A 21,650-nucleotide genomic window follows, 5' to 3' on the forward strand; every position below is an offset into this window, starting at 1 on the left:
TATCCTGCAACCATCCATCCTCATTTTGAATTTATGCCCATTCATGTATGTAGTCTCAGCAAAAGGAAGCATGCCATCGACATTGAGCTAACTCTAATTTATCCAAGGACTTGAACATCTCAATCCAATCAGATCTCCTCACAGGTGCCTAGTCTCCAGGCACTGCAATTTGCATAAGTGAAATCATTCTTGGTAAGAGCACCTTTGTGTTCACTTCAACCCATTGCAGCAGATCTACATTCATCCTAAAATGACCAATAGATTAACAGCAGCCAAAAGTAGAGGTGAAAGTGATTCTTGCACTGTTTTCATTGGGACATACAGCAGCCTGAAAAGTGAGGTGTCAGAGGTAACAAAGCCTGCTAGAGATCATCATTGAACAAGCAAATATATTGGCTGTGTTAGAGTTACTAAAAGAAAAAACGGGTGCATGTATAATTCTTGTAACCTAATTCCAGAAGTACAGTAAACGCACGTGGTGAATTTGAAGTACTGGTAAGTCAACAAATGTAGACAATAGTAGAGGTATTGGAAAGAGTGCCAACTCAGACAAAAGTGATGCAGAATTTAAATATGGTAAGTACAATGTGTACAGGAAGAACTTTGTATGCAGGCAGTCCTAACCCACACTATGGTGGACAGGCAGGACAGGAGAGGGGGGGGGGAGTAATACTCTTGGTTAAGAACTACATAAAATCTAAGGCAGTAACACTGAAATGATATGAGTGTTCAGGGTGATGTTGAGTCAGTTTGATGTGGTGTAAGCACTGGGAAGATGAAAATAGGAGTCCGCTACAGGCTAAATAACTGCGATGAACATAATGAATAACCAGGCAAGTAGAGTGGGCCAGTAGATCAGAATGCTTTATAATAAGGGACTAACTTCCAAGATAGTGGGTGGAACCTGTGGGTTGGTCACTCACAGTAGCAAAAATTTTCTGGATTTATTGGATAACTGTTTTCTACAGCAGCATGTTAGAGAGGTAATAAGAGAAAGCAATACTCCTGATCTGATTACCAACAGTAACTTTTCATGCATTAAGAATATGTAGCTAAAGGAACCACTAGTCAAGAATAATGATATAGAGAAGCTATATGATATGGGAGGAAAATTAAGTTTGAAATTAGATAAATTGCTCTTCATTTGTCGTCTTCAGTTCATCATGATAAGTGTTTCTTGACTAATTTTTTCTTCTTTGGATTTCTTTTTCCCTATAGGTTTCTTGGGCTTTATCACGTTCAGAAAGTTGTAATATTCCTCGTCGATATCTTGGTCCTGAGCAGTCTGCAGAAGCTCAAACTTGTTCTTAAGTTCCAGTACATACTGCTTTTTCTCCTCTTCTGTTATCTCAAAGACCTTTGTATTATTTACTCGAGTCAGTTTTTTCCTTTCCTACATCTATATCAAGTGTACATCTTACCATTCTGTGATCACTTCCAACATTTACCTTATTCAGGACTTTAACATCATTCACAATATATCTTCTGTTAGTGAGGATGAAGTCTATTTCATTAGTTGTTAATCCATTTGGACTCTTCCATGTCCACTTTCTGTTTACCCTTTTCTTGAAAAAAGTGTTCATTACTGACAGTCCTTGAGATTCTGCAAATTCCACAAGTCTTTCGCCTCTTTCATTTCTTTCACCAATTCCAAAATTTCCTATAGTTCCCCTTTCTGCGCTGTTTTGTCTTTTTACAACCTTAGCATTGAAGTCCCCCATAATAATAGTGTAGTGGGTTTTCTGCTCATCTAGAAGACTCAATTTCGGTGTACATTTCTTCAACCTCTTCATCATCATGGCTCGATGTTGGTGCATAAATCATTATAACCTTTAGCTTGTACCTCTTAGAAATCTTGAGTATTAGTCTTGACACCCTTGGTGATGTGCTTTTGAATTCCGAAATGTTGTTTTTAAAATCTTTATGGACCAGAAACCCAACTCCACCTTCACCCCTTTCACTGTTTCCATTGGTGTACAGCAGATTTCCACTTGATAAACTTATAAGTGATTCATTTCTTCTTCTTGTTTCAGCCAAACCAATGATATTCCAATTTTGTATCTTAAAATCTTAATATTTCTGTTTCTAAATTCCTTAGCATTCCAACGATATGTTATACATCCACATTGTCCCATTTATTAAGTGAGAAAATTTCCTTGTTCACATGTTCATAGTTTCCACTATCCTGGAAAAAAACTACTGCAATTTTCGGAGGATTGAAAGTTTTCCCTCCAGTATAGAGCCAAGATGAAGCTCCATGCAAAATTTCATTAAATTTGGTCCAGCAGAAGATAAATTTTTGTTGCCATCATACAAGTATGATTGCAACAATACAAGTTACAATAATTCATGACATCAGCCCTTCTGTCACTCTGGTAACGCTTTTCACATGACAGTTTTTCATTACAAAATTTTTCGAATAACACCAGTAAAAACATTTTTAATGTCAAAAAATGAATATTTTACTATTGTTTGAAATTTTTTGTATTCCCGTTGTAAATCAGTAAAACTTGCAATAAATATACACACATATTCTTGGTCTTGTTTTTTTTAGTGAGCCAGTTGTTAAAAATTTACCAGCACACCACTGAACTAACACCTTATTAGTTATCATGGGTAAGATTCTAAGGTGGATCATAGGGTGGATGCAGAGCAAGGAGGCAAAGGGCTGCAAATAATAATCACTCTTCTGAAAACAGTGGTCTCTGTTGTTTCTGATTTTCATAAATGACGTTGGCAAAGGCTTTTTTAGTGAGCCAGTTGTTAAAAATTTACCAGCACACCACTGAACTAACACCTTATTAGTTATCATGGGTAAGATTCTAAGGTGGATCATAGGGTGGATGCAGAGCAAGGAGGCAAAGGGCTGCAAATAATAATCACTCTTCTGAAAACAGTGGTCCCTGTTGTTTCTGATTTTCATAAATGACGTTGGCAAAGGAACAGAGAATATGATATCAATATTTGCAGATGACATGAAGACTGGAAGAGTGATTAATGATCAGTTCCAAGTAGTGCATTCAAGGATGGTCAGAAAAGTGGTAACTAAGTTTTAATGCAGCAAAATGCTAGGTTTTACACTTGTGGAATAGCAACCCCAAAATAACTTATACACTTGGACTTAAATTAAAAATAGTAGAGAAAGAAAGGGATTTGAGAGTTATGATATTCATAAAAACAGAGAAGCAGCAAGAAATGCCCATAGTGTCTCAAACATTAGCTGGTATAGAGAGATAAGGAGATCAAAATCCATATAAGGCAATTGAAGACTGCATTTGGAATATCAATTCCAAGTGTGAAGACTTGCATCCAAAAAGCCATTCAACTTCTCAAAAAGTGTCCAAGGACGAAGAATGTGATTTGTGAGATCTGCAAAATGGCACCAGTAAGAGAACAGACTAATATACAGAGCTTGGCAATTAGGCACCTTACAGGAGACCAAGATTAAGGTCTGTAAAGCCTTGAGAGGGAATAGTGAAATAAATCAAAATGTCTTCATTCTATTACAAATGATTCCAGAAATATGTGCCATAAATTCAATTTATGAGGTACAGACTTGATTATAGCAAGTTTACTTTTAACCAACCAGTAAGTTAACTACAACTGATGGAGGGATATGTTACCTCCATCAGTTAAGGATGACAGTTTGGATAAATTCAAAGGTTAGCTACAGTAACTCGTGTGAGGAGGAAAAAACATAGCTACTTTATTTTATTATTTATTTTTTACAGGTGCAGTTAAAGCCTGTGGCTTTCTTTCACTATATGGCAATGCTAATACTATGTGGAACAAGCAGACCCACTCTTGCTGATAATATGCTTCTAAAATTTAAGTAGCACCAATCACAGGAAGCCTAACAAATGGAAATCGCAAACTTGATTGCTTACCTTTTCCAAAAAATAAGTATATATTAATTTTTATGCTAAATTTTCCCATAGTGTAGTATATTTTATAAATATGAATGCATGTAAATAAATTTGTTTTTGACATTTATGAGTTTTTTCTTTAATATTTTTTGGATTGTCTTTTAGGAAAAGTTAATTTTCCAACCAAAACAAGCACTACTGCACTCAGCATAATTAATGTTTAGTAAAACGAACTATGAAAAATTTTTATAATTTATATATGTAAAAAAAAAAAAAAAAAACTATTTGAAAAGTTGTTCAACTTAATTTTAATTAAATCATTACACATTGTTATTAACATAATGTGATCGAATGTTTAATAACCATATTAAGTGCCATACTTACCAGATACAACAGTGTATAGTCATCCCAGAAAAGTATTACCATGACAAGAAGATACAGCACCTAATGAATATCCAACATAAAAGCAACAAGTTCTGAATCCAATGCTGTTAAGATCTACAAATTTTATATTTCCTCAAGAGAACTATATTTAAATTTATTAACTAAAAGGAAAGAATCACTTTTCTCATATGTTCTTGTTTCTACTATATTTGAAACAATTTGTCCTATGCTCTAGCATAAGTGAATTCACAAGAGAATCAAAATAATGATTAAACAATATTATACTGTGCAAGTACAGTTTATTTTTTCCAGCTTTTTTTCATAATATACATGTTTTTATTTGAAGATCTCCAATTCTAAAGACCCTTGAATCTTATGCTATTTTCATCTATGTGGGGTTGCTGTATTCCATCATGTTGTCTGACACTTTCCATCTTTCCAATTTTAATCTGCATCACTGATTATTTTTTTAATTGGAAAGCTATCTATAAAAAAATCCAGTTATATGCAAAATGCGCTGTGCATCAATCCACATATAGTTTTCTCAATACAGCTTTGGTTTCTATTTCAGTTTTACTCAGTCTGAAATAATATGGGTTGGAAGTGAGAGATACAGGAAATAATTCTGTTGGATAATAAGGCTGCTATTTCTAATGATATTTTTTCTTTTTATCCAATATAGTGTCATAATAAAGAAAATAAATTAAGTACACCATTTTAAACACATACATATAAACACTGTAGTGTTTATATGCGCTGTGTTTAACTATGTCTTTTTCCTCCCAAAACATTAAGCGTTACAATGCCACACCTACTTGTATAACTTTTTTTTGCTGTGCTTGCTGGGTGCATAGTGGAGGGGTACATTTCCAGTAATGTTTAAAAACGGAAAAACACAATACGAAAACAACAGTAATGAGAAAAAGTAGCAATTTAAGTTATGCATATAAATACTTTGTGTCTCACTTACCAATAATCTAAAAAAAAAAAAAAAAAAAAAGACTGGGATTAATACACTAGGTCTGTTTGTCTGTTCTATCTTGGCATTTATGTGGAACATTAGCTTTCAAAGCTATATGTACCAAGAAGGTAGATTCAACAGAGCTTGATGCAGTTGAGGGGAAAAAACTTGCATCAAGCATTTTGATTGGAAGCCTTATTTTTAATTTATTTATACAATGCTTTATAAGGTAATAATGACAGCTACAATTTTTCTGGTTACAGTTTGGCTTTATTCCATAAGAGTAATACATACAATAATTTAACTAATCATTTTAAAAATCTACTGTTTGCTTAGCCAGTAACTGTTGTTCTGCATTCTCTTTTTTCATAATGTTCTTTTTCCTTTGAACAAATCTGATTAAATCTTGGATTGTGATACTAACAGTTCCTCCACTTCATATTTAAATTGTCCTTAACAGTCTTAGCCAGCCCAACAATGCTCTGTACCTCTCCTCTCACACTGGGAAACCCTTGAAAAAAACCACTGACATATTCTGGCCATGGTTTCTTCCAATTGTTTATTTAAAGAAACCATGGCCATTTTGACTTCAGAGCATTTTGATTCACCCTAGAATGCTTTAATGCCTTCTATGGTTGTCAGGATGCTAAAATCTTTCCAGTAGTCCCAAATAGCTATAGAAGGATTGGCTTCATTTCTTCCTAAGGTAGCTAGAGAACTACTTTCAGTGATATTCTAATGATAAAAATTAAACTAATTACTGACAATGAAAACAAGAAATAGGTAACTGTAAGTGGGACTTTACTTATGGCTGGAGTGAGAAGACTGACTTTCTTTTGCATATTTTATGCATTTGACAAGAAGATGATCTGACTATAAGCACTGTGTTTACAGTGATAATACCAGAGAGAGGGGAAAGATTCTCCACTCTTAGAAGGTAAGCATGCATAGCATTTTTGCAACTTTGTGCAGACAAGCTAATATTACCTTCTTTTGATGATTTGATCTGAAGCTTAAAAGCCATTGCTCAAAGGTTTGTTTGGTACTTCAAAGCTTGTTATTATGCTAATTTTAACAAATTAATTGCCACTGAGATATTCATTTTTTTCAGATCATTGGTGTATAGTCTTAAAATAGAACTTTCCACTTGTCACAAGTTGATGAAAGTGCAGCATTCACAACATTATCAGCTAATTCATTGGGCTCCATCTTTCCCATATGTCCTGAGACCCCAAGTATGTGCTTCTCCCAAGTTCAGTTACGGCGCCACCATAGCCAGGTGGGCAGGAGCAGCAGTGTGTAGCACACGGCTTCTTGATTAAACCGGGGTTCAAGCCCGTGACCACCAAATATGGAGGATGTGGAAAGGTCAGGGAATGACCACCTCATATCCCCGGAGCAATAGTTGCTCCGGGGATATGAGGTGGTAATGCTAAGTTGCTAATGCTCCTATAAAAAAAAAAAAAGCTATCTCCTCTGAAACTAAGTGGTTGGTGCTCATGGTGTGGTGCCTCCGTAGCCAGGTGGGCAGGAGCAGCAGCGCCCCGGTCTAATCAAGAAGCATAGCACATGCTTCTTGATTAGACCGGGGTTCGAGCCCATGACCACCAGATACGGAGGATGCGAAAAGTCAGAGAATGACCACCGCATATCCCCAAAGCAATATGGCCTTAGTTGCTAATACTCCTAAAAACAAAATAACAACAACAGCTCATGGTGTTCTTCAGGGCTTGGAGTGCATTTAATGAGTATGAGAAAATTATCTTCTTTTGGATGCCAGAGGACTCAATATAATTCAGGGCCACCTGAATTGTTGTTAATTCAGTAGAAAATATAATCTCATATGGCAATTGATAGGCTAATGGGGTGTTTGGGAAAACTGAGGCAGCATCTAATATGGATGTCATTCTTTGATCTATTCCAACATGGGCATCACTTTTTGATCCATTTGTATATTTAAAAGAGTAAGAGATTACCTCAAATATTTTGCGTAGAATACTTCCAGTCAATGCTCTCCAAATGTAATGAATAAAATAAACGGATAAAATAAGTTAATGAAATGTCTTTTCACACTTTCTTTCTCACACTCATGGTCTTGCTGAGTTAGTTTGATGTGTTTCGGGGTCGGATGGGGACTCTCGGCTTTTATTCCATTGCGTGTTGAATCGGTCGTATTTCTATGAGTGAAAGAATTCATTAAGTTATTTTATCCATTTATTTTATTTTATTTTATTTGTTATATTTGGAGAGCATTGACTGGAAACATTCTACACAAAATACTGAGGTAACCTCTTACTCTTTTAAATATATTGAAATAACATAGAAGCTATTGAGCCTTGTAGCTCTGTGTTTTTACTACTCTGATCCATTTGTATGTACTGCAACATAGTTGGAGAACTGATCCATAACAACTTGGTATGGTATGGTTGCAAGAAATATTCTTTATGTAGTACACACATCTTCCATTTATGGATAAATTACGTAGAAGTGGAGCCATGCTCCGAGGAGTAAGGCAAAGTGGAGGGATATTTGCAATGTTATCAAAATTCAGATTTAAGTCTGCTAACAGTTATTTGAATCTGATGTCTAAGTGTTTATTAACAGCAGGGTGGTTTGGTATAAGATATACTGAGGAGTGAAAACTATCTGCCAGTTTAGATGTTCAGGCACAGACCTAATTTTACATGCAAAGCATAATATAAGTTATATTTTGATAAAGATAAGTGGTTTATATGGTTTAGCATACAGATTATGTATTGGAGAAGTGATCCTAAGACAACACACACTGCAATACGATAAATGAGGTTAAGCCAGCAGAAGGCACTGGTCTAGCTGATCTATACACTAGTGTACCATAGCTGAGGTTATTAAGGCTCTATAATAATAAAGTAAGGCTTTTGGCTTAGTTTCTGAGAGAACTTGGAAATCCTAAAAATCTTATGCTAGTGTGTACTGATATTGGTTGGCAGCAAAAAGGATACACTTGTTTTTTTAAAGGCAAAGTTAAAAACCATGAAATATGCTAATGAACTTATCCTGGTTATTGCTTCTTGTAATTGACTCTTGACAGCATGCATGCATGTTTTTTTTTTTTCCTGACACAGAATGTTGAGGTTCTAAAAATAACTCCTTGTGTGAATGTAGATGCAAAATACTCATTTAGTTTGGCAGCTATCTGAGAATGATCATCTACAGTCAAACCATTGATATCAAGTGGACCAATCTGATTCATCCCCTTTCTTTTAGAGTTTATATAAGTAAACAATTTTTGCTGTTTTTCTCTGCATCCATTGCCAAAGATTTCTCATAATCTGCCTTTGTTTGCCTAACCTCCTTTGTGACTTGATTACAGACTAGCTTATATATACCACAGGCTTCTGTGTTTACTGATAATTTATATGCATCCCATGCATTTTTCCTCTCTGCCACGAGTCTCATTAGTTCATGTGACAGGTGCCTCCATAGCCAGGTGGGCAGGAGCAGCAGTGCGTAGCACACGCTTCTTGATTAGGCTGGGGTTCAAAACCGTGCCCACCAAATACGGAGGATGTGGAAAGGTCAGGGAATGACCACCGCATATCCCCGGAGCAATATGGCCTTAGTTGCTAATGCTCCTAAAAACCAAATAACAAAAACAAGTTCATGTGACATCCATTTGAGCTTAAACCTAGAACAATATTTCTTAGCTGAACAAAAAGCCTAGTAGCTTCCAAGATTATTTCCTTGAATGCTTCCCATTTTGAATTTGGGAAGCATTCAAGTACACTGTGATCACTGTCACCTAGCAGTTCCTTTATCTGTAAATTCTTAATTCATGAATAATCACTGCTGATAATCAGATCAAGAGTGCTACTCTCTCTGGTTGCTTTCTAACATGCTGCTGTAGAAAACAATTATCCAATAAATCCACAAAAGCCTTGCTAGTGTGCAAGTGACCAATCCACAAGTTCCAGTCAATATCTGGGAAGTTAAAATCCCCATTATAAGACACTCTGATTTACTGGCCCACTATTTCTCTGTATAATTGTTCATTTTACTCATCAGATTCATTAGGCCTATAACAAACTCCTACCTTCATTTTTGCTTTCCCAGTGCTTATGTCACACCAAACTGACTCAACATTGCACTGTCCATCTATGTCAACTAGATGCACTCCCTTAAATTTTATGTATTTCTTAACTTACAGCATAACCCTTCCTCCCTTTCTGTCCTTTACTGTACACATTGTACTCCCCAAATTCCAATTCTGCATTCCTTATATCTGTGTGGCACCACGTCGATATCCCAATAGTATTCGCCTTTGATGTCTTGACCAGCACTTCAATTCATCAAATTTATTTACTTTACTCCTAGCATTGGTGTACATACACCTGTTCTTACTCTTAGTTACTCTAACACAGCCCATGTATTTACTTGTTTCATGACTCCCAGCTTTCTGGGCTGCTGCTCATTCCAATAGAAGCGGCGCAAGAATCATTTCCACTTCTGCCTGTGGCTACTGTTAATTAGTCTGTGAATCCCCCCCCCCCAAGCTAGCAGTTTTCTGACCTGCCTAACATTGCCTTGATAGCATCAGCAAATATTCTTGCACCCTTTCTATTTCTTTATTCCAGCCATCTCATATGCTGCAGGGGTCTGGTTTCACCAGGCAACTATTGTTACAAATCAGAAGAAATTAGCCACCATTCAAAAAGCAATACTACTTACCATCACCAGAGCCTGCTGCACAGTGAGCACTCCTGCTCTCCAAGTCCTCACTGGAGTCCTCCCTCTGGACCTTGAAATAATTAGATGTGGCATGTATCATATGTCCAAAGGAATCTCCACTACCACCATTAGATTCACCACCAACCCAGCAATCAATCGCAAGACAGAGAAAAGGCACCTTCTCGCTCACCTGCAGCAGGCCTGACAGGACAAATGGACAACATCCACTAAGAGAGCAATTACAAAGAAATTCATCCCTGAAGAAACGTTCACGTTCCCAAAAGCCCCAAGCTGGTTTTCCCCTGGCCTGTACATAACATACCTCCTCACACGCCATGGATCGATACAAGAAAAATTAACGTCTCTGGGCATCGCAGATGATCCACACTGCCACTGTGGCACTGACGAAACTTGGCACCATATAATGTATGACTGTCCTCTATGAAGACTTGAGATCTATTCTGATCACAAAGATTATTACTATGCCAAAGGACCAAGAACATATATTAATTCATACACATGACAATTATAAATACTTCACCACTTCTGCACAGGGTGTCTTCAACAGACGAAGAACATTAAGGAGCCTTTTAAACCACCAAGACCAATAACTTGAGACAGATTCTGGGCACCCCTCTCCAGTAGCATCAACTGATAACCTCATTGAAGCTCAGTTGAACTGAAATTCACTTCCTTCATCCAAGTTCCATCAGGGTGATATCTGCAACTGTATCTGCAGGCAAGATCATCCGGGACCTGATCCCATGTAAGACTCCAAACTCAGACATTGATGACACCAGCAGCTTCTCTACCACAAGTCATTTTGGCAATCAAACCAAGCACTCTAGCCTGGTTTTCTTTTACTCTCCTCCCCAGTCGGGGAGGAGGAGATAGGTTCCTGTCTCATCCCCCCCTGCCGCCCCTTCTTCCACCTGGTGAGGCATGGGCCTGCCTCACTGACTTTCTGGGGTTGCCCTCTGTTGCCCCATACCTCTGTCTTTCCCCCCCAGCCTTCAGTCTCCCCCTTACTCTAGCATTAGCATTAGTAGAGGCATTTGATGCAAGAAAGCAAGCTTATGCAGCATCAGCAAAAAAAAAAAAAAAAAACCCACTTCCACTTCACCCCTCTGTTCGTTCAAAATACCTGTCCAGCTGAGCCTTAAACTTATTTAGGCTATCAACCTCCACCACAAGGGATGGAAGTCTGTTCCACCAACCAACCACCCGCTGGCTAAAGGCAAATTTCCGCACGTCTATCCTACATCTGTCTTTCCTCAATTTGAATTTATGCCCTCTCAGGTGATTTTTCTGAGCTAGAGGAAGGATCCCATCAGCATTGAGCATGCTTAAATCATTCAAGGCTTTATACACCTCTATCAGATCACCTCGGTGGTGCCTAGTCTCCAGACACTGTAATTTGCAAAACTTAAGCCTTTCTTCGTAAGAGCACCCCTTTGTTCCATTCACTAATCTTGTTGCCCTTCTCTGTACTCGTTCCAGCAGCTCTACATCCTTCTTGAAATGAGGCCTCCAGATCTGTATACAGTACTCTAGGTGTGGCCTGACCATCGCCTTATACAATGGAATAATCACCTCCTTATCCCTGCTGGAAAAATTCCTGTATATCATTGACAATACTCCATGAGCTACTCTTGCAGCCCGTCTGCACTGCTCAGAGAACTTCATATCTGCCTGCACAACCACCCCCAAGTCCCTTTCATTTTCTACCACTGTCAGTGTAGTACCACAGAGTTGATACGTTGCTCTGGGGTTGCTGTTTCCCATGTGTAGTACTTTACATTTGTCAATGTTAAACTTCATTTGCCACCTCTCAGCCCATCTGCTCAACCTTTCCAGATCCTGTTGCAGCAGCATAGTGTCAGTAGTGTCCTTGACAACCCTGCCAACCTTTGTATCGTCTGCAAACTTGGACATTAAGCCCGATATACCATCATCAATATCATTTATAAATACAGAAAACAATAATGGACCCAACACTGAGCCCTGAGGGACTCCACTAATAACATCAGTCCACGATGAGCAGTGTCCATTGATTACCACTCTCTGTCTTCTCCCCCTCAACCACCCCTTTATCCATAGCAGCAATTTGCCTCCAATGTCACACTGCTCCAATTTGTGTAGCAGTCTTCCATGTGCAACAGTATCAAAAGCCTTTCTAAGATCCAAGTATATAATATCAAAGTTATTCCCTGCATCCAGTTCTTTTGTGACTGCATCATAGTATCCAATCAAGTTGGTCAGGCAAGACTTTCCCTTAACAAAACCATGCTGTGTCTGAGCTATAACTGAAGTCTTGTCTAAATGATCCTGCAGTGCTTCTTTAACCAGTGCCTCCATTAATTTTCCTGGAACAGAAGTTAAGCTCACAGGTCTATAATTACTTGTGACAGCCTTTGATCCTCCTTTGTGAATTGGGGTCACATTTGCACATTTCCAGTCTATGGGTACCTCCCCTGAGTCCAAGGAAGCTCTCATAATTATGGCTAAGGGTTTGCTTACTTCCTTTGCTGCCTCCTTTAATATAACTGGATAGATCCCATCCACCCCGGGTGCCTTTCTTGTGTTTATCTTCAACAGTTTCTCCTCCACTTTACTCCCAGTTATTTCAAGATTCTGTAGCTTACTGCTAGAGTTGAATACACCTCTGGCATTCCCCTCGCTGAATAACTCCTCATGTGTGAATGTCGATGCAAAATATTCATTTAGTTTGTTAGCTGCCTGAGCAGGATCATCAACACTTGACCCATCAATATCAAGTGGACCAATCTGATTCATCCCCTTCCTTCTAGAGTTTACATAAGTAAAGAACTCTTTGCTGTTTTTCTTTGCATCCCTTGCCAAGGATTTCTCGTAATCTGCCTTCGCCTGCCTAACCTCCTTTGTAACTTGGTTGCATATCAACTTGTATCTATCATAGGCTTCTGTGTCATGTGTTAATTTGTATGTATCCCATGCATTTTTCTTCTCTGCCATATGCCTCATTAGTTCATCTGACATCCATTTTGGCCTAAACCTTGAACAATATTTCTTAGTTGGTATGTAAAGCCTAGTAGCTTCCAAAATAAGTTCTTTGAATGCTTCCCATTTTGAATTTGCTGTTGGTAACATCATCAGTTGGTCCCACTGTATAGAATTTAAATACTGTCTCAGCCCATCGTAGTCGCCTTTACGGAAGCAATAACCCTTCCCTTTACCCCTTTTTTTTTTTTTTTTTTTTTTTTGATTTGGTAGTTGTTGGCGCATCGGCTTCTGTGGCCATATTGCACCTCCAAAGGTTTTTGCAGTACAGTGATCCAAGCCCGAGGCGGGAATCGAACCCGCGACCTTTGGGTTGCCGGGCAAGTACTTTACCCACTCGGCTAGCCCGGTCGGCCCCTTTACCCCTAATGGTAGTTACCTCTTTGAGTAAATCCCACTTCAGCACACTGTGATCACTGCCACCTAGTGGTTCATTTATCTGCAGATTCTTAATGCATGAAGAATCACTGCTGATAATCAAATCAAGAGTATTACTCCCTCTAGTTGCCTCCCGAACATGCTGATGTAGAAAACAATCATCCAATAAATCCACAAAAGCCCTGCTAGTGTGTGAGTAACCAGCCCCCAAATTCCAGTCAATATCTGGGAAATTAAAATCTCCCATTATAAGACTTTCTGATTTACTGGCCCACTATATTTCCCTGTACAGTTCCTTATTATACTCATCAGAGTCATTAGGCCTATAGCACACTCCTACTCTCAATTTTGATCTCCCAATGTTTATGTCACACCAAATTGACTCAACACTGCACTGTCCAGCGATGTCGACTGGCTTCACTTCCTTGGTTTTTATGTGTTTCTTAACTAATAGCATAACCCCTCCCCTCTTCCTATCCTGTCTATCCTTTCTGTAGACGTTGTACTCCCCAAATTGCAGTTCTGCATCCCTTATATCTGTGTGACACCACGTCTCTGATATCCCAACAATATCTGCCTTCGATGTTTTGAGCAATACCTCAAATTCATCAAATTTATTTACTAAACTCCTAGCATTGGTGTACACGCAAGTATACCTGCACCTGTTTCTATTCTTAGCTACCCTAACACAACCCATGTGTTTACTTGTACCGCAATGGCTCCCAGCAGTCTCTGAAATACCATGCATCTTGTTTTTCAGGCTTCTGCTCATTCTAATAGAAGCAGTGCAAGAATCTCTTTCGCCTCTGCCAGTGGCTACTGTCAATCTATTGGTCTTTGTCTCCCCCCAAGCTAGCAGTTTTCCGACCCACCTAACACTGCCTCGATAGCATCAGCAAATATTCTTGCACCCTTTCTATTTAAGTGTATCCCATCCCTGTAGAAGCAATCTCTCCTGTTAACAAGTACAGTCCAGGCTGAAAAAAATTTTACCCTTTGAGCCTTGCACAATCTTTCCAGGGCCGAGTTGATCGACAAGGCTCTCATCATATACTCCCTCCTATCGTGTCTGGGCAGAATTGCAGACACTTTCAAATTCAACCCTAATTCTCGGCTTTTGTTCAACAGTGACCTGTACTTGTTAAGTAATTCTGCCGGTCTCCTACTCTTAATATTATTAGTGCCAAACTCGCAGTGTACATCCCACACAACTATCAATTAATAACATCCAAATTTAAACTGAACTTATATATAAACCTCTCTCTGCCTTTTATATTCTAGCGTTAACCCTCCTTTTTTTTTTCACATAGGCCCTTGCCACTGAAATCTTCGGAAACTAGGTGGCAGGGCCTGCCAGAGCACAAAAATAAAACCTGCTAGGTACTTGACCTGCCTTCCCGGGGCCAAGTGCAGTAACGGTGGGACCCAACAAGTGCCCAATGGCTAAATGGTCAGAAGAACAACGGTACACAACACTACACATACATCTACTCCCCACACACTTTTTAAATCTCTGGCCTTCGCAGAGTTCTGTGCTACATAAACAGTACACAACGCAGAGATGTGAGAACCCCTGGTGCCATCAGACAACTAACACACTTTGCACTTGTCTCGTGAAGTTTCTAAATATCTCTGAATTCTTAGACTATCCTAAATTGCCTCAATGTAATTATTTTAAGCCTGTTTATATTAATGTAATTTAATTACTTCATGAGTGTTTTTACTTTTTTATGGAGCTGACTGAATATTTCATAATATTGTTTATCGCCTGATTACTTGCACTTCTTTCTACAGAAGTCCTTCGATTTAATCATCTGAATTAACTCACTATTATACAATGCTTAGATAGAGCGTGACGTACGATTTCATTGTGAAACGTGGTCAAACATTTACAGACACAGCTTCTGCCAGACGTTGTTGTTGTTGTTGTTGTTATTTGGTTTTTAGGAGCATTGGCAACTAAGGCCATATTGCTCCGCTGCCAGACGTGTTGCCATTGTTCAAGACTTTGCTTCTTTATAATTAACTTGAAATCAGAGAGTGCTATTCTAACTGGTTGATCTACAGGATCTGTAGCAGTTTTGGCAGCTAGGTCAGCAGGTTCATTTCCAGCAATTACAGTGTGACCAGGGATCCAACAAAAGAGAATTTGTTGTTTGTTCTTATTTAACTTGGTCATGGTATTCCAAATGTGTACGAGCGAGGGGTTACAATGATTTTTATTCTGCTGTACAGCTTGGATAGCACTGTGCAAAATATTTGTTGAGAAGGTGAAATTTAATGCTATGTAGATAGCATAGAGTTCTGCAGTGTAGCTACTGCATCTAATGGGAAGTGTTGGGAAATATTTCCCATTGAATGCAGTAGCTACTGATGGCTAGCAAGAATCCGTTCTAAATCCATCTGTGTAGATTGGTGTGTACTCTGCGTGCTGGGTTCTCAGTGAGACATGAATTTGCAGTATGGGGTAAGGTGTGTTCCCCCAACGATGTGGTCGCCAACAGTATGTGATACATCCAAGGTGGGACAGTATGAGAATTCATAAGCATTCATTACTTATGCAAATTTTACTTTAATTACGTATTTGTTTGTCGAGAAAAATGAGGTAAACATAGCTTGTCGATCTTGTACATGCTGGACAGCGAGCTGAGTGTTACACCCTGTGCACTGCGGTGGCCTGCAAGAAGATAAAGATGTCAGGTGCATATGGCCTATTCGTAGTCGATACTACTTCATGTCTGTTCTCACGTATGACATGCACATATGCACACGAACATGTGCATGATCAGTAAGTACATATAAGTATGAACATGCGCGGGCCCATGAACATGCACATTTACGTATGCTGAAAACCAGGTTAAATTCAGTGCTGCATGTCCATATTGATATGGACATGCACACACATGTCCATTTTAATGAGAAGTCTTCTTTAGTGCATGGGTTATCTGATGCCTGGGGCTGGTTGATGTCGACGTGTTCCAGTACGGTTGGAGGGTTCATGTATGGGAAGTATATTGAGGCATTTTAGGTTATTTATTTATTTAAATTTGGTGTTTTTAATTTAATGTAATTTTAATTTATCTGATTTTATCCCAGAAATTGAAAAAAGATCTCCTATTTGGATATTGAGGTAATTTAAGAAAAGGGGGATAGATTGAGATTTTCATCTCTTAGTATTTTAGATATCCTATTTGTTATCTAAAACACAACAGGTTATCTAAAATAGTATATGTTGCGCCTCTGCAAAACCTTGCAAGAATTGTCAATCGATGCATTCGTTCAATTTTGGTCTTCCCTGGAACGCATCAGTTAGTTTGAGATACAAGGAAGTAAGAGTCCTCAGCATCTACCAACTGCTACAGAAAGCTGAGGTGGTCTTTGTTTACAATACATTAAAGACACCAGAGTTTTCCCCCTCTCTTCAGATCTTTTTCATAACCATAGATGAAGAAGAAATATCATACAATCTAAGAAATGAAGCCAAATTGAAGATTTCGCTTTTCAGAAAAGCCATAGGTCAGAAAAGTATAAAATACAGAGGTGCTAAAACCTGGAACAAACTTGCTGCAAAAATGTCACTTCACTAAACCAATTCAAGAAACTACTAATTGAACACATCACCAGGGATGTCTGATTCAAATTACCTTCCACTCAACTCCTGGATTTTAAAAACACCAACATGGAAATAATGTACAAACGTTAAAGGAAGCAGTTGGCAAATAGTTTGTAAATTTGTGTGCAGACATCTCATCGTTTTTCTTTTCTCTCCTCATTTAATTGTAAAAATGTTCACAATGATATTATAAATAGCGATGCTTTTCGAAGTCTTCTATAAAGAAATGTACAAAAAAAACTCCAATTTATTTATGTATTTTTTGTTGAACATTACCTGTACAATTTCAGAACTATATATTTTTCAATTGTATATTTGTATATTCATAATTTTTTTTTAAGGGAACACCCCCTAAAAAGCCATTGACTTATGTGTTCTCCCTCCCTTTTTGCTGTTATCTCCCAAAAAAGTGTAACATAAAATAGGGATAAATAAATTATTATTATTATTAAAAAAAAAAAGATTTTTCCAGAAGCAAGTTTCTGATTAGCCATGGCTTTTAAGTGCATAAATCATAACAAATGTAAATGTTTGCTCTTATGGAGAGGTGCATCGGAACAGTTCAACTCCGCAAATGTAATTGTTTTTTTTTTTTTTGTATGTTCTTGAGTCAGAGTGGCTCCTAGGCATACCTTGTTCACCTAGGACGGCACAATTGTTCACCTCTGCTAAACAGCCTGAAAAAAGTGTTGATGTACGTGTGTTAGTATTGCTCCCTCTTCACATTAGGGAGCAACACATGGGCAGCTGCTGCCTAATGCCTGTCCCTAGCTTGAGGAATGATACACCCAGGTCCAGCTCTATTATTCACTGTTAGTGCTCAGCACACTAAAGTTCCACACCCGCTGGATGTAGTGCAATACTGGTGGGTGCCAGCAATCCCGCTCCCAGGTTGCCCATACCCCTGGGAGCCAGCAAAAAATAAATAAATAAAAATAAAATAAAATATGAAGATTGGGCTGGATTTCGTGTTTTCAAGGAGCAAACATTCATGTTTAACCCACATTCTTTCTTAATTAAGGTGGATTATTCAGTATTTTCAGTTTTAATTTGATTAGATTTTTTATTGAGTTGGATGCAAGAATTTTAGGTTTGATGTCAGGGCCAAGTCTGGATGTGAAAATATGCGGGATTATAGTCATGTTGTATTTTTGCTTGAGTATTTGAGATTTAGCTCTAACTTCATTCGGGAGGGGATAATAACTTTCGGCCGGAAGCTCAGAAACAGTTACTTGAGATGTAGAAACGTCAGTGCTTCCTGATGATGACTTGTTTTGTTTTACTTTGATGTGACACAGGAGATTACGTGTAGGATTTGTCACTGATTGTAGCCATGTAAGGAGGTTTACAAACTACAGTTAGAGAGGCAGCAGTCATTTTAGTATATAAGGTGGCTATTAAATTACCAGCTGCATCCTCAGCTACTACATACCAAGTACACCTGTGAAACAAAGGAACAGCAGTTGACCTTTCTCCACTAGTTGTCTGCTAAGTCATGTTCCAACACGTTCATTCGCTTTGGAGTGAGACAAGATTTTCATTACCTCATGTTTTTGCAGGATTTTTATCAAAACTAATGAAAATACAACTGAAAAGAATATGAACGACCAGGCTGTCCAGTGTCTGCAAAAACTAATGAAAATGTGGAGTGGGTAAGGACAATGATTAGACGTGACTGTCGTTTAAGCATTAGAATGACTGCATCAGAACTCAATATGGACAAAGAAACAGACAAATTTTAACTGAAAATTTAGGCATGGGAAAAGTGTGTGCCACGATTGTGGTGCCAAAAATTTTGAATGAAAATCAAAGAATGAGGAAACTCCAAGTTGTGAAGATGTTTTGAAAAAAAACTGCAGAAGATCCAGACTTTGAGTACTGTTATTACTTTCGATGAAAGTTGGCTGTTCCAGTACGGCCCAGAAATTAAAAAACAATCAATGCAGTGGAAGACAGAACAATCCCTCATACCAAAAAAAGCAAGAATGTCAAAATCAAAAATGAAAACCATGTGTCTTGTTTTCTTTGATATTAAAAGAATTATTATGGTTGAATACATCTCACGAAATCAGACTGTCAGTCAGGTCTCACGAAATCAGACTGTCAATCAACTTCGAAGGTTGAGACAAGGAGTGGCAGTTGTCAACTTCAAAGAAGAGACCCCAATTCAAGTCTCTTTCTTCGAAGTTGACAGGGCTGTGTGAAAAAATTCAAAGGAAGAGACCTGAATTGTGAAAGGATGGTTGGATGCTCCATCAAGACAATGCTCCAGCATATATGCACTCTCTGTTCACATGTTTCTAGCAAAAAAACAAATCCCTGTGTGAAAACATGCACCCTACTCACCAGACCTAGCCCCCAGTGACTTTTTTTCTTCCCTAAACTGAAAAGTTTACTTAAGAGAACTAATTTTTCATATATTTGAACACATTCAGAAAAAAACGACCGTAGTCTTAAAAGTGTTTATAGAAGCTGACTTCAAGAAATGTTTCTGTGTTTGGAAGAAACGTATAGAACAGTGTGTGCAAACTAGAGGCAATTATTTTGAAGGGATAACTGGTAAGGTACGAAATATTTTATTATATTTATTTTAGTTTTAATATTTTTTTACTGTGAGTGATGATCAATGAAAAACTTAGCAATATTATAATCAAAGACTTACTACTGCTGCGGGGAACCCATACGTCAATCAGTAATGAAAAAAGTAGTACGACAACGATACTCATTACTTGGCTACCTCAGCCAAGTAGTGAGTATATTGCTTCATTGTAAATTGTCTATACAAGTATGCGTTCACAGCTGATTTTCATGTTGTGTTTGGCTGAAAATCCCGAAATAACTCAAGGAAAACCCCACTCCTCCACCAGAGGAAGGGCTTTTCCATGAGTTAGTCAATCAAGATCTATTCATTCTAGGCTAACTACAGCCTAGATTGAATCAGTTTTTAGAAATTTCTCATTCATTGAAGGGACTCGAACCCAGACCTCTCCAAACGAGTTGGAAGTAGCAAAACCACTATTGTCAGCGAGGACTGTACTGCCAATGGAATGAGTTATTAAGTAATAACCCTGTGCATGTATGGTAATGTATTTAGGTTATTAATTGGTCAGGACATCAAGAAATCCAAAGAATCCAGACCTCCGGCTACCCTAACACTACTTTATCAAACAATATGATCCATACAGGTGAGTACAATATAACCATGGTTTTAAGAATAAAAATTTGTTATTCTGAGTTCATTATAATAAAAGTTCCATTCTGCTTTCTTATCTTTTTTATTTTTCTGATTTTGTCTATTTTAAGATTAGAAACTTCAGTATTTGCATACCAACACCGCATCCACAGTTCTGTAAGCCATAATGCTTGGAGGGTGGTGCATATGTACACTAAGCGGTCCTGTTTTCAATTTTTTTTTTGTTTGTTTTATTTTGTTACATCTGTTTTTATTCATATTTAGTTCTATAGAATCACCACTAATCAGTGATAAAAAATGTCAAATGTGTTTTTTCATGGCGGTCTCCAGGGTTCCCCCCCCCTCCCATTAGCCGCTGTAATGTCTGTATGAGGCATGTGCCAATGCCAGCAGTGTGGTAGGTAAGTGTGGGTAGAGCGGTGTGTTTGTTCTGTTGAGTGTTGTTTGCTAGCTTCTGGCATCTTCACAGGCATGGGGCATAGAATGAGTTTGTTCACTGGCCCCTGCCTCCCATCCCTAGCCATGGGAAGGCACACCATAGTGCATTGATGGTACATCCAGGAAAAGGTTCCTCCGGTGAGGAGCCCCCCAAAATTCCTGAAAGGAGCATGGGTTACAGAAGGGAGAAGTGGGGTATGGGAGTGGGAATAGGTGACAGGTAAAGTTGGTAGATAGGGAGTTAGAGTTGGGGCATCCCCACAAAGTAGATGGACAGTGGGTGAAGGTGGTAGCAGGTTTCTTCAGTTGGGTGTTGAGTGCAGTATCCTGTGTCTTCTCTTGAAAACCTTGTCTGCAAAATTGGCAAATGCCATGAAGGTCTCTTTACTGGAGACCAGCTATAGTGCTTCTTCCAAGTTGTAAATATTTTTTTCCAGATGCAGTTTTCTAATGTCCAGGTAGAGATGACAATCAAAGATTATATGAGAGACTGTTTCTGGGAGGCCACAGGAGCAATTATGAGTGTCAGAGAGCCTGAGAGCAAACAGCTTGGAGTTGATGCTCCCGTATCTTGTCAAGCAGGAATGTAAGATTTAGGCCTGGGTAAACCTATTGAATTTCCTGTTTTGTAAAGATCTTAACCCAGGAAGGAACTGAAACAGTTCTTCCCAAGTTCAATCCGATCCAGTGTTACAAGAAACAAATACTTGCTGAAATTTTCACGGTTGTCCGTTTGTAAAGCCAAATTTTACTATTTTCTTCCTGAAAAACAAAATATTTGTGACTCAGAACAACACCTTCTTAACCTGCTCCCTATTCTTTCAATTCTAAAGTTTGCATTTTCTCCTTAGCTTTTTGTTAGGACTTTTTTTGCTGATCGCAAATGCACTGGCTGCCATGCAACATATAACTCTTTGTAGTGCTTCTTAAAATTAATTTTTAGGTGATGTGCATGTTTCCTTCTTTGTTTAAGAAGGCCAATATGAATAATTAATGCTGCTTAAAAAAAACCTTTGTTAGTATTAAAAGATAATTTAAGAGACCAATTATAATATCACATCATAATTATGT

At 38.3% G+C, this 21,650-nt stretch overlaps 1 protein-coding gene across 1 annotated transcript in view; it reads right to left on the bottom strand.

Moving 5' to 3' along the window:
• LOC150079107 (transmembrane protein 208) overlaps window positions 1-21,650 on the bottom strand; it is a 64,141-nt gene that overhangs the window by 16,619 nt on the left and 25,872 nt on the right. Inside the window, exon 3 of the mRNA XM_090383125.1 lies at window positions 4,251-4,310. Within this exon, the coding sequence (XP_090239251.1) occupies window positions 4,251-4,310 (60 nt within the window). The remainder of the gene's footprint in view (window positions 1-4,250; window positions 4,311-21,650) is intronic.

This window comes from Mastigoproctus giganteus, chromosome 10 (assembly GCF_048544385.1).
Source record: "Mastigoproctus giganteus isolate SK-2022 chromosome 10, ASM4854438v1, whole genome shotgun sequence".
Taxonomy (NCBI): domain Eukaryota; kingdom Metazoa; phylum Arthropoda; class Arachnida; order Uropygi; family Thelyphonidae; genus Mastigoproctus; species Mastigoproctus giganteus.